The following is a 14,394-nucleotide window of genomic DNA, read 5'->3' as shown; positions in this document are numbered from 1 at the left end:
GCATCACTCTAAACAACCAATAGACCTTTTCAATTACTACAAAGTAAAGAAATTAATAACAGACCTTTTTTTCTATTCTTTCATATGGCGAATGATTGAATGTATTGAACACAAACCGAAAACATATGGTCAAGGATTTATGTCCTAGTTTTGGCGTATATATTGATACTTTGAACCTTGAAAATGGTCCCTAGTTTTGGCGTCATCACATCATCAACTCCTTATTGCTCTACGAATTATATCTAAAAGAACTTAGGAAAAAAGGTGCAACAACTTGTGTTGTGCCTACAGGAATCTAAGCTTTAGGTTGAGATGGGCTGGACAGTATCTTAGGTTGAACATTAGGGCTATGTTTATCCTCCCAATTAAGCTCATCAAAATTCAATCCCTTTATAATTGGATCAAAATTAATGCACTCAAATCTGAAACCAGTAAGATATGAATCCATCAATAATCTTACAATTTATTACTGAAGTTGGTTTGAGGGTTGTGCTTTTAGTTTTTTACTGAAGGGTCATAGGCTTAAGTTCTATAGAAGTTAATATTTAAGTCATTTTATCCATGACATTATATCAAAGTTTTTTTTTATTCATTTTATTGTTAATATATAATATTCTCATTATGTTTAATCTATCGTCTGTTTGGCATCGATGTCGTTGCTTCAGAAAACATTGACCCACCAATGCTACATCAGAAAAACGGTGCTCCAGGAAATGCCTATTTGTTTGGAACCGTTTTTTCATAAAAAAAAATTAAAAAAAAACCGTGTTCCAAGCCATGCATAGGAAATCGAGAAATGCGTGGTTTGGAGCAATGCCAAATTTGGTGTTTTCTCAGATTGCAGCTCATTGCTGCCAAATGAGGACGTGATGTGGTAGTGACATGGATTTCCTATGATGGGTACCAGTGCTGAAAACAGACATGGAACACTGGTACCAAATAGAAAGTGTTGCTTTTTCTCTAGGAAACATCCTACCTGGCAACAATGTTTCCAAACAGATAAAAAAAAGACATTGTTTTTTCAAAAAACGGTGCTTCCAAACCATACGTCAAACGTATACCTAGTTTATCTATGGTTCCAACATATAAACTTCAGTTTGAATCGAAAATTTAACAGGGACAAATTCAGACCAAGGTATATCTTATCCAAATAAGATCTCTTGCTCAGGAAATAGAACTTCCCTTAAGGAAATTGGAAGCAATGCATGGGCTGATATGACTTATTGCATTAGTCCAATTAGTGTCCGTTTGGCAGGGCCTTCCCATGGCAGCGGATACAAGGTGTTGTATGGCTTGCAACAATCACTTTATGCTTAGTTTCACCGATTTAAGAAAGTATCACAGAGGATCAATTTTGAGGAGTCCCAAACAGACTTTACTTCTGAGCAGATTCAGAATCGGAATGGGTTATCCCAATTCCAACTGTTTGGTTGAGCAGAATCAGAATCTCATTCTCATTCCTGTTGGAATGGCATTTCCCCATTTGAGGGAATGGTCATTTCCTACCCCTCCCTTGGAAATGAAACCTCATTCTTGCTGATTTTAATTCTCAATCCCATTCCTGTCTGAACCAAACAAGCTATGGGAATAAACCATTTGATTCCGATTTCAAAGAATTCCAATTCCAATTCTGACTGAAAACCAAATAGACCCTAAATCTCCTAGAGGTATTATGTGTTGGAATTACTTAGAGACAAGTTATTGATCATGGTCATAAGACTTGCTACTGAGGGGGAGTTAGTATGTTGGAGGATAATGTTATGTATTAGAGATTTGTAGCCTAGGGAGACTTCTCTATGGTTGTATGACTTCGTTAGATATATTTTATGTGATTAGTATCGTAAGCCAATACATGCATGTTCTTGTACTTCACACATTGCTGCAGTGGATTGAATTCTAACTTACCTAGAGGGAAATCCAGATAAAGGAATTTTGTATAAGAGGCATGATCATTTGAAGGTAGAGAGGTCTACAATTGATGCAAACTGGGATGGGTCTCTGATAATAAAAGATTTATTCAAGATATTGTGCTTCTGTGGGCAAAATTAAAATATGGTACCCTAGAAGAGTAAGAAATGGTGTGGTGGCAAAAAGTCTAATGTGAATCTTGAGGCAGAGTATTGGGTTATGGGCCTTATGGCACATGGTCTGTTTGAGGCTCTATGATTTCAGCCTTTGTTGGGAGAATTAGATGCACCTGTTCAGATTCCTTTAGGTGTGCTCATAAAAATCCGATTCAAAACTGACAATCCAAATTGAAAAAATCTAGGTATTTGAACCGATCAATTTGGTTTTCTCAGAGATTCAATTTTTCAGTTTGATCTAGATTAACATAAGAAAAACCCTGTGATTAACCCAGCTAATTAGTCTATTTATAATATATTATAAATACCTAATTATTTCCAATTATTTGTGCTTGGTTTATTAGAAGTTTTGAATATTGAAGATTGATGTATTTTTAGAATAACTATTAGTTGTTTGGTTTATTTGGTTGTATGTAGATAAATTTTGTTGAAATGTTATTGTAGGCATTTGTTTTGTTGATGATGAAATATTAATTGGTTCTTTCTTTAAATTAGGGAAAGAATAGAAAAATATATATATATTTGCATGAAAATTACAACAAAAAGTGAAAAATCGATCAAGTGAAGCAGTTAACCGGTTCACCAGCTAATTATATACTAAACAAGAAATAACTAGTGGCACAAAAGGTTGGCTCCCACTAGCTAGTTACTTGCTCCAATGCAGATTATAACTTAAACCTAAAAATAATATAAATAATAGAACAAATGAGCATTTATTTTCGTTAATCATATACACCAAGTGATTCTCCTCTATTTTCCTAGGAAAATGAAACTCCTTACGCAGTTGATAGAGTTCTTGTTGTAGATTATCTCATTGTTTTCAAAACCGGACCGAATCGAACAGTCGAATCAGAAAAACCGGAAACCGGTCACTTGACTGGTTCCATTTTCCTTCAAAACCGCTTTTTCCCTAAAAACCATTGATTTTGGTCAGTAAACCATTGAACTGTCTGATTAACCATTCGAACCATTCAAACCGTTCAAACAGTTTTGACCGTTTTTCAATTTTTTAATTTTTGTTAATTTTTTTGTTAAAATGGGTTGGTCATTCAGGTTGAACGGTCAGACCGTTTGAACCGATAACCGGACCCCCTGACTGGTTCGACCACCGGTTCCTTTTTGAAAACCATGGATTATCTTGTCTACTCATTTACTTCTCATTGGTGCAACCAAAACGAAATTGTGTACCTCAGACTCTTCAAGTATAGCATTCCCATTGGTAATTTTCTTGAATTCTTTACACTTTTAGATCATTTCCTCATTGCTGCTGCTAGCGCACACACACACACACACATATATATATATAGTATTTACCAACAAACATCAATGAGACCAAAATTTAGATAAAATTCAAAACCCATATAAAAATATTTCATTTCATTTCTTTGTGCTTCTGCAATGACCTAGCTTTCTCAATTCTTGCATATCACTTGATGAGATAACCTTGAATTAAAGGATCAACTCACGTCACTTCTAAGGCTATTTTATGTGTAGGAATGCAAATGGATTGGATTCAGTAAAGGGTAATATCGGATCCAATTCGATAAGAAATTCAATTGATCTGAATTTGATAAGGATCCATCGGATTTTCAAGATTATGATTCTCAAATTTGAATATCATATCAGATATCCAATTTGAGTTTAACTGTAATAAAAAAAAATAAACTTTATAATATCCACTCTCTGCTGCCAACGGAGAGGCTTATCCAAAAATGAACTAAAACAGTCTCAATCTCTGAAGGCTTTTAAACAAGAATCGCCAGTCATCCCGAGAAATTGTACGCGTCAAAGCGAAAGAAATCTGTGAACCAAAAGTTTCCAAACTAATGCAAGGTTCCGGTTATGTTGATGATGATACAACTTCTATGGCACTGCCTAATGGCCAAGCTGCTTCAAGCAGGGAATTCCCATACTTCACTTGCTTCACTAATGTGATCTCCTGCCAAGGATCTAGAGCTGTCCAAGGGAATAACAGTAGCCAATATGAGAATATTAGAATCCTTAAATAATGCTTGCCAGAGAAAAGTAAGAATGAAATTTCAACAGTGGATGATCTGTAAATTTAACGTACCAAACCCATCTACAAGCAATGTGAACTGATAGACAAGGTCCATACATAGATAAGGCAAGTTATCCTTCTCAACAAGCGGATAGATAGACTCAGCATCAGCAAGTTTAGTTTCACAAGCACGTTTTGCAGCCTCCTCAAAATCCACAGGGCGGACTTTGGCAACTGGCTTGTTGGAATCTATAAAACCAGCCTGTGTATAGAAACACGATCCAGTCAGCATTAACACAAAGCAACAAATGTGATTATGATGATGATGATGATGATTATAGGAGTTCTCATGGGTCTAGATTATGAATGTCTAATTACCTCAGCAGCCCTGTCAAAGAAAAATGAGGCAACAAATAAATTTTTCTGTCCAACCCCACCACCACCATTCCATACTCCGCCAAACATGCACTTCATGTGTGTACATGATTCATTAACTTTGAGAGCCTTAAAAGCAGCCCCTCTGCACTCGTTAATGTTGGAACCAGATGCAGAGCTTGATACTTCATATACATGACCCCCATATTTGTAAGACCCTTGAAGAAGAAAAGAGGACATCATCTATTAGTTTTTTGGAGCAACCATTTGAAACCAAGGATCAAAATATCGGTACCAAGTATTGTCAGATAGTTCATATATGGATACGAATACATTTTGGAAACACATGGATACAAACAAAAAATATGGAAACGCTTAGATACGCTAGGAAATGCATACAAATCATATAAATATATTAATAAATAAATATAAATCTGAATCATATATGAATAAGGTAAACAGACGAGAAATGCACACTTTAATAGGTTATATGAAGAGAAACATTACAATAAAAAATATCAGGCCTTTAGAACATGTACGCATCATACAATAATTATCACTCTATTTCAATTTTATTAAATTTGTGGGAAATTTTATTTATATAACTATATTTTTAAAATAACAAACATGTTTTCATTTGTAACAAATAATTGTTTTATTTTACACAACCATTTAAGGTAGATAAAATAAATTATCTTTATAACTTTCGGTTTTATTAAATTTTTGGGGAAAATTAAATCTTAAATTATTTATTTTTGTTTTTATAATTATAATTTTTAATTTTTATTAATTTGTTGGAAAATTCATTTATTTAGCACTTCTATATAAATAATAAATATATTTTCATTTTTAACATATAAGTTATATGTAAAATAAAACATATAAATCATTAAACAAAATAAATTATTTTTATAATATTTAGTTTTTAATAACTTTTTAGGAAAAAATAAATATTAAGTTATTTATTTCATTTTTTATAACTACAACTCTATTTCAATTTTTATTAAAGTTCAAAAACAAACCAAAAGTGTTCAATATACAGCTTTGTCAAACTAGGCACCAATACGCTTCCATATTGATGTGTATGGGACCATATCCATTGATATAGTACAATATGGAGGCAAATCATACCAATATGCATGGCAATGGATACAAAGATGATATATCATATCAATATATACTTTAAACCTAAAGAACAAGAATAAAAGTATTTCAAAATTGGAAGACAACGAGCAGTAATCATCCCCTCTTAATTGCCATTATAGTTTCTGGCTGCCACAATTATTCACATAATTATCCCAATTACTCCAAAGAATGGATAATCAATACATTTCCTCACATTTAACCGTCTCTTTGAAGGAGGGGAGAAACAAGCTGTTCTTGAAATAATAGTAGGATGGACCATAAGGTTCTCAAATAGTAGGCATAATGGAAGGTCAGGAAGTTCATCTTGCTTGACGAGATCATTGAGATGACATTCAGTGGAGATTCATCATTTAATGACCGCAATAATTCAAAACATAATGAGCCAAGGCTTCATTCACCAAGGTAAAATGATGAGGAAGCATTGACGTTATGGACTTGGCTATTTTAGTTGTTAAGCTTGTTATATGCTAGATGCCTAGATCAGGCAGAGACAAGATGGTAACTATATGGTCTCTTTTTTCTTTCTTTCTTTCTTTCTTTCTTTCTTTCATTCATTCTTTTTTTTTTATCGGTTACTATTACTTTAATAGCATAGAAAACTTACTCTATTTGTGTAACATGTAATCCAAAGACAATGAAAGGACCCCTAGGCAGCAGCAGCTGCCCAACCCCCTACCCCATTAGGGTATTATGTACAAGTCCATGGCTCTGACCTACTAAAATAAATTTTACTTGCTAAAATAACTCAACCAATTAGAACAACCAACTCCTAGAATATTTAGGAAAACCTGCTACTAATGTAACTAGGAAAACCCAATCCCAGTGCAATTAGGAAAGCTACTAATGACTCAAAAAAATAAAAATACTAACTATTGAAAAACCACAGCAGTAGCCCTGCATCAAAGATATATGGGAAATGAAGATATACATAGTACCATGATAGCCATTCAAAATGCATGGATTTTTAGAGCCTCCCACAGCCTTCAGAATCTCTGCTCGGGCTGCTAATAAACCATAGTTCAAGTAACTGCAATACAAAATGCAACATGTAAAGAGGCACATATTTAACAGGTCATTTTCAAAAAATCAAAGCCACAATAATTCAAAATATAAGGTTTCATTCAAAACAAAGTAAAAAAAAAAAAAAAATTGTCTTTCAAAATAACCAATGTATCTAATATGAAAAATTTGCCATTCAAGTAATCAGAAATGATAGGAGAAAAACTCTATCTAGCTTCTTAGGGCCTATTGGTGTTGGAAACTTGTTAAATGCAGAACTGTTAGCACGAAAACAAGTGTTAAAATTTTCTTCAACAGCTGACTAGAAAGAATTACATGTTGAAGGTGATTGTCTGGTGGTGATTAAGTAGATAACTTCAGATGAAGATGCACCATGGGTACTAGGATTCTTGGTTAGGGAAGTAAGGGCTCTAGCTACTAACTTGAATTGGTCATTCAAGTGGATCACTAGACCTGCAAATTCTTTGGCAGATATCAAGAAAAAGGGTCACAACAGATAAACTTGCATGGGACACTCCAGAACTGGGAGAAGATTGAATTTCTATATTGAGAATACAGAGCATACTACTGTTTTTGTTTGTAACCTGCTATCCACGTTTTGGATTGCAAGGGTTTTTTTCATATCCATAATGAAATCCACTTTAATGTTGTTTATTAAAAAATAACTAACCCAAGAATCATAACAGCAATTAGCATAGGAAGATGGAAAACCTGTGGACATAAAGATAATATTTGGTTCCTTTAAGAAACAGTTCTTTCACATATGAATCCTCCCCATTCTTTACAGCTGGAGCCTTTTCAGCAGCCTTCTCTGAGATTGCATATGCCATTTGGACAGATCCACCTCCAAGATCAATTACTCCCACTGTATCTGGGTATTTCTTTCCCAATCTTCCTAGTAGATAGTTTATGGTAGCCTGTACATTTAGAAGCAATTTCAGAAAATAATATAAAACTATAACCAATGAAAACTATTAAGCCTCAGTTTGGAAAGAGTACAAATACAAATATGTACAGTACAAATACATACAAAATACAAGGTTTTGTACTCTCATATTTGTATTTGTACTCTTTCCAAACTGAGCCTAAGATGCAGAAGAGAGTATACAGCAAGCAGGAATACATCATTGATATGTAATTCCTTAAAGATTATAAATGTTGGGAATAGGGAAACTTATGCTTTTTTGGCTAATGGAAACTTATGTTGATAATATCTCATGAATTGCAAGAGAATGAATGGGTAAAAGAACCTGAATTTTTTAAGAATAATAAAAAAAATATTAATAATAAGTACAAAGATGTAAAAAAAAGGTGCATTAAAAGAAAAACATTTTTCATTGGTAACTTTCCCTTTTATTCATTAAGGTTTAGGTTTGGCAAAAGTTTTAGCGCCAGCTGCCTACCTGACACACCCTCCCCCTTTATCCAGGCTTGGGTCAAGTAATGTAAGACAAGCTCACACTGGCGAAGTTGAGAGGCATGTCACCCAAAGAACTAGAAAAGGATGGGAAAAATGGCGGGGTGTATCTGAACTTTTATGTAACAGGCAAGTACTGCTTAGATTAAAAGGAAAATTCTGTAAAACGGTTATAAGGCCAGCTATGCATCTATGCTGTGTGGAGTAGAGTGTTTAACAGTCAAGAAACAACATGTCCAAAAAATGAGTGTGGCAGAAATGTGAATGCTAAGATGGATGAGTGGAAAAACTAGAAAGGATAGGATCAGGAATGAAGTTGACCATACTCCTAGGTTCCTATACCTATAAGCCGGTTCGAAGACCATCAACAGCACCTGTTAGAAGAAGTGATTTGTTATACAAGTTGAAGGGGCTAGAAGGTCTAGGGGTAGACCAAAAAGGACATGGGTGGAAGTAGTAAGAAATGATTAAAGCACTAATAATTTAACAATGGATATATATGGCATTAAATAGAATGGATTGGCGAAACAGGATTGATGTAGCCGACCCCATATAGTTGGGATAAGGCATGGATGATGATGATGATGATGATAACTTTCACTTTTTATTGGATATGATAAAGAACAAGAATGTCGCCGTGTCTGCTTGGGCATAATGAAGAAAAATCTGCCAGAAGTAAAAGTACTTACGAGACTCCAATCCAGGTGCTCAAAATGGTCTCAAATCAGGTTTATTTTCAGTTAGTCTTTCTAGCATGGTCTGATCAGACCTACCAGTTCCTCCTTCCCAAGTAAGACTACTTGGGGCAATGCGGCCCCCTTAAATACCAAGTTCTTTACCTGAGTGATAGCATGGGAGAAAAGTCTAACCAAAGAAATGCTGGTGACAGAGGGAGCAAATCTTCCTGACATGTCATGTCAACCCAGAACCCAAGACATATAGCCACCCCTTCACTGCAGTTTCTCTTCTAGAATCTGGTGGCACTTCAGCAAGGTTATTTCCTTCCACTGGTGCTCCCCCTGTTTTGTTTCAGCTTTATTAGCAGAATGGCGCATCTTTGGGGTGAACAAAAAAGGCAAATGTTTAATGGCCGGTTGTCCCTTTGGCAACTCTTTGGGCTATCTGGCTTGAAAGGCACTCTAGAATAATTTATCAAAAAAGAAATCTGGATGGGGGGTATCAGGGTAATCAATGTAGTTGTTGAGGAGATCATAAGTTGGTTGTCCAGTCTAAATGTTCAAAGAAACTCTCTCTTCCTCTTTTTTTGGCTGTTGACTTTTTTTGGAATCCTTAATTCGGTTGTGCATATGTACCATAACTTATAGACATCAATTCCTTTAGTTTTTTCCACTTTCATTTAGTCACTTAAAAGAAAACAATGTTATTTGTTGTCTTCTTCATTGCCTCTACTATTTTTATACTACTAACTTCTTTACCTATCTTCGCCCAAAAAGGTGCAGGAACCTTTGTGACTTCTCACCACAATTGATGTTGTGGTACATGCTCCAAGTAAATTTGTTTAAATAACTAATATAACTAATAATTAATACCTTGATTTATAAGGAATGAAAATTGAGAATAGAAAACTGGAAAAAGAAAACACCAATCCAAATGATGAACTCTACGGATTACTAAGGACTGAGAAATTAAATGAATCTTGAAAAGGGCTATGCACCTAAAGAAAGAAAGAAGTCATAAAGATTCATAATCCTCTCTTTACAGCCTCCCAAGGTCAATCATCGTTACATTTAAGATTGTATAGCAGGATTTCATCTAGAACAGAATAATTATTCCTTCATCGTCCACGAGGTAGTTTGTTTTTGCAATCTATGATTCTGTATGTATGATCTCAAGGTATGAATGTATGTAGAGTGAAGTTCAAAACAGCATACCCACTGATAGGTACCTTCCTGAGTTCCACCCAGAACAGTGACCCACTCTGGTTTTGACTTCAAGGAACTTTTGTTGACAAGCAAATCCCTGACCTAAGGAACAAAGTATTTTAAGCCATGAGGGGAGGGGGTACATATTCAAGTGTTTATAAAAAAAAAAAAAAAAAAAAAAAGGCAATATAAACACATGCATCTACACACATAATTCATAAAAAGAAAGGGGAAAAACATGAGATTTACCGCTTGCAAAATTCTATCTGAAGTATCACCTTCCAATGCCCTCAGGCCTGCCGTTGCCTGAATATACATTGGAGTCAATCAGAGTGGACAACAGGTAACAGGTATGGAAGAATTGCATAGATTAAATATTTTATAACAAAAGATATCATAAAATACACACCCCAACTCTGACCGGTGTCTTGTTACGCAACTCTTTAGGAACAACATTTTCTGCCTGCTGCAAAAGAGATAGCAGAGAATCTGCAGCCTTCTCGGGAGCATTGGCATATGCACTCAAACCTGGTTTTGTCTGCAACAACAATGAACATAATAGACTTGGAAAAACATGCACACTAGATCAATATATGCACGTAAATCATAGGATGGGCCTCATAAATGTTGACATGAAAACATCCTCATTAATCTCTAATTGTGGGGCCTAAAATAAGTGAAAACAGGCAGCATTCAGATAACAGGGCAAGAAGCTAGAAACAGAGAGAAAAAAGAGCATTTTTCTAAAGGGTCATTTACTAAAATACCCCTATAATTTTATGAATTTACTAAAACATCCTCTGTAGTTTGCAATCAATTTACTTAATCAACACATCCATTCAAATAAATTTAATCGAAACAAATTAAAAACAAAAAAAAAATACCATTTTTACACCTAATAAAACACAGACAATCAGTATTTTTCTGTATTTGGTCAAAAAAGTATTAGGGGTACTTTTGGAATAAACAAGGATCCATACTCTTGAACATTTTCCACTCAGTTTAGGGGTAATTTTGGAATAAACAACCATGTTCCATGCCCTTAAACATTTTCCATTTAGCATAGGTGATCATTTACTATTTTCATAGGGCAAGGCAAATAGTTCATAATGAAAGGTTGATTAAATAAAATTATTGTAAAATATAGTCTATAGTGGATAGGATAGGCTAACTATAGGGGTGATCTAGTAAATGACCCTTTTTCTAAATAGAAAAAAAATATATAATGGTCATCTTGCCATGGGGCCAATAACTGGCCAGGCAAGTAACAGCATTATATTTATATGATAATAAAAGATTTTTAGAAGGGATAAAAGTGTCTATGTCTCAACACAAACATATTATTGAATTAACACAGAAAACCTAGCGGACAAGACCGAAAGCAGAAAGCTGTTGTCAAAATCAGAAGCAGGAAAACAGTAGAAACTAGAAATCAAGGGGTTTTTCTTTTTCGGAAAAATACGGATAGGACCGATGCATATTTTTTATTTCCACTACAAGGCTATTAACGTTCAAAATTTAACAACCCATGGTAATAGTCTACACCCTATCACCAACGCCCGCCCGTGAATTGGCATCAATTCCGAGCTGGCACCTACTTTACGCCTACAAACCCTGGGCTGAACCGTCATTCTCTCTCATGCAAAAAATAGGGTCTACCATAGTTATCCGAGAATCTTCTCTAAACCCATTGCATTAAAACGAGCAAATTCCGTTATCCAAAGTTCCAAACACAAGACGTAGGTTTTTAGTTCAAGTATAGTTGTTCTAAAGGAGCCAAAGAAATGAAGAAGCGGTACAATGCCAACCTCAGGACGTCATTCTAGTTTCTAAATGAGCTAATAAATTAGCACGAGCTCACCTGTACGAAGAGCTCTAGAACGTTTCCAATGGGAAGGAGATTCAGAGTTTTGTCGAAGCAAAACACGTGTACTCTGCTACCAGAGCTTCCGGCGTCAAATATTACCGCATAATTCCTGGATTCCCGGAGCTCGAGCAAGCCCCTACGCTCGAGACGAACATGGTCGGATTCGACGGAGAGGAGACCGTCGGAAGGTGATCGCGGCGTGAGAAAGAGAACGAAAGAGATAAGAAGGAGCGAGACAGAGGCGAGAAGCATTATGCCCCTCAGCCTGTCGGAGAAGGAACCTTGCTGTATCGACCGCTTCAGCATTATCTCCACTTGGTCTGGATCGGGGAGGGGATGGATCAGTGAGTCTGCAAACTTGGCCAGCTCTCTCCTCTTCCGGTGAACGGATAAAATAAGGGAGAGAAGGATTGAATGAAAATGTCGTACGAGAGAGACAAAGATTGCTGTCCGGGCCCGCTGAACAGCTAATCTTTCTCTCTCTCCCTAAGTTCATCCCCCCAGTCCCTATCAGAGTACATGCGCTGATGTACATCCCCCGTCCGATGCAGAGGCAGACAGTAGAAGATGCTGAAACTCGATACAGCAAGATTCCTTTCCAGATAAGCTGCAGATAACGTGGACCCATGTGTTTAATGACACGTGCTGCTTAAAATATCTTCTGTACAATTGTCTAAAATTCATCATAACTTTTCGCCATTTAAACTCAGCATGATTTTTTAAAACGTCACAAAACCATCAGTTTTAAAAACTCACCGTCCCTTAGAACATTGTTAGTAATGACCAACAGTTGTCCATCTCAACGTAAATACAATTTTTGTTACCAAATTGCCCCTAAACGGCGAGTCAGGCTTCTTAAATAATCCTTCTGCATGTAATTTTTTTTACCTAGTGATAGTAATTTCTTATTACTTCTATTCCCCCACTTGGTTTTTTTCCATTCTCCCGTTGCATCCAATCCTCGAATTCATCTCTACATCACCTTTGTAGCCCCGTGAACCAAATTCGGAGATTGATTCTCAACTGGCCAATACAAAGCGCATGTCAAACTCAAATTTCTAGTGCCTGACTGCCAATCGAAGGAAAATAATGAAAATGCAAACTTGAAGACTGCAGTTGGAGAGTTCCGTGAAACCCTAAACCTCTCAATGTCCATCTACTCCGTATTCTTCTTTTTGGCTCTAGCTCTAGGGTTTTTGGGTGTGGTTCATTACTCATTTTGGGCAGTTGTTGAAGGGATTACAGATTCATCACATGGATGGCCGAACCATACAGGGTGGCTGGGTGAAATTTTAAAAATTTGTTTATCCCATCTAGGAATCGTATTCCCTAATTTAGAAAAACTGCACTTTTCAATGTTCGTTCTTGAAACAAACTTGATCAAATCTGAAACCAATATTAGGGAGAGAAATACTTGATACGGAATCCACGCAAAAAGTTCCTCCCAATGTAGGTGTTCACGCCTAAAGAGAGTACCAAATCCTCTCTCCACTGAAGATGACATAGCTTAGGGTGAGGCAAAATCAGCAAGTAGTTCTTCAGCAAGAACCTTAGATTCTTCAGCCATAATCGAACAGGGTAGTGACAACAGTTTCAAAATTGTTTCTTCCACTAAGAAACAATATCAAGATCGAATCTTGATCACTCTAAGAAGTAGAGATCGAACAGGGTAGGGCAGCAAGAGCAGAGAGAGAGAGAGAACTGGAAGCAGAAAGCAGTCAAACTGTAGATATTTGTTTCAGTTTGCCCTTCTCTTTATATATAACCCTTAAATAGTCAATCTCCTAATTTTATTAGGAATTTCTTTATCCAAATCTTTATTTGGATCTGAACTCTTTAAGTGATAAGGAAAGTCCCTTATCTTATCTGTAGATCAAGATCAGCTACTCCTAATCAAATTAGAAGTTTCTTTATCCAAATCTCTATTTGGATCTAGACTCTTTAAGTGGATAAGATTTATTCTCTTATCCTTATCTGTTGATCCATACTCAGATTCGCTCCTATTTAATTAATCCAATTAACCTAATTCGAAATGGGATTTAGGCTCATTAAGCTTTCAGGCTCACTTCCTTTTTACTACTAGCTAGCTTGGCTCTCTTTGTATGGTGTGAGACCCTATCATTGATCTCCACATTAGCCACATGGGCTCATCCTATCCTCTGTTACAAGGCCTGGCCGAATTCACTACTGAATACAGCGAACCCCTGAGTCCATCAATATGGGCTCTTAATGGGCCCAACATTTACACTAAATGGTCATTGGGTCCAGCCATCTTATGAAGGCCCAAGGACTGTAGGCAGACGTGAGATTAGTCCATCAGGTTTATTATCCTTAAATGGTCTTGCACTTAACATCTCAGTCCATAATGATCAAACACTACCCAACAAGAGAGGACCTCTCCCTCGGCTATAAGGTACAATGTTGCACTCTCTAGTCACATGGATCCCGAAAATTAAAACATTTTGCAAATATTTTGTGAAACCATATATTGCAAAACAAATTTCAACACTTTGAAATCAACTACCGATAGTTTAGGTTTCCATCAGAGAGAAACCATTCCCCGATCATTCATTTTGTCCGACAAAGGGGCTGATCCTGTCACT

At 36.0% G+C, this 14,394-nt stretch overlaps 1 protein-coding gene across 1 annotated transcript; it reads right to left on the bottom strand.

Moving 5' to 3' along the window:
- Positions 1–3,613: 3,613 nt before the first annotated feature.
- On the bottom strand, positions 3,614–12,494 carry LOC148869790 (putative apyrase 1). Its single transcript, XM_088969370.1, has 9 exons — positions 11,786–12,494; positions 10,334–10,462; positions 10,174–10,230; positions 9,934–10,026; positions 7,336–7,541; positions 6,540–6,631; positions 4,462–4,676; positions 4,156–4,345; positions 3,614–4,040 (listed from the first exon to the last, which is right to left on the bottom strand). The coding sequence occupies exons 1-9, from the start codon at positions 12,095–12,097 to the stop codon at positions 3,925–3,927; spliced, it is 1,410 nt and encodes a 469-aa protein (XP_088825496.1). The 5' UTR covers positions 12,098–12,494; the 3' UTR covers positions 3,614–3,924.
- Between the last annotated feature and the right edge of the window lie 1,900 nt (positions 12,495–14,394).

This window comes from Nelumbo lutea, chromosome 2, assembly GCF_056320005.1.
Source record: "Nelumbo lutea isolate HS-2025 chromosome 2, American lotus-T2T, whole genome shotgun sequence".
NCBI lineage: Eukaryota > Viridiplantae > Streptophyta > Magnoliopsida > Proteales > Nelumbonaceae > Nelumbo > Nelumbo lutea.
The sequence above is the reverse complement of the archived record's forward strand: the minus strand, read 5'-3'. Positions and strand labels throughout refer to the sequence as shown.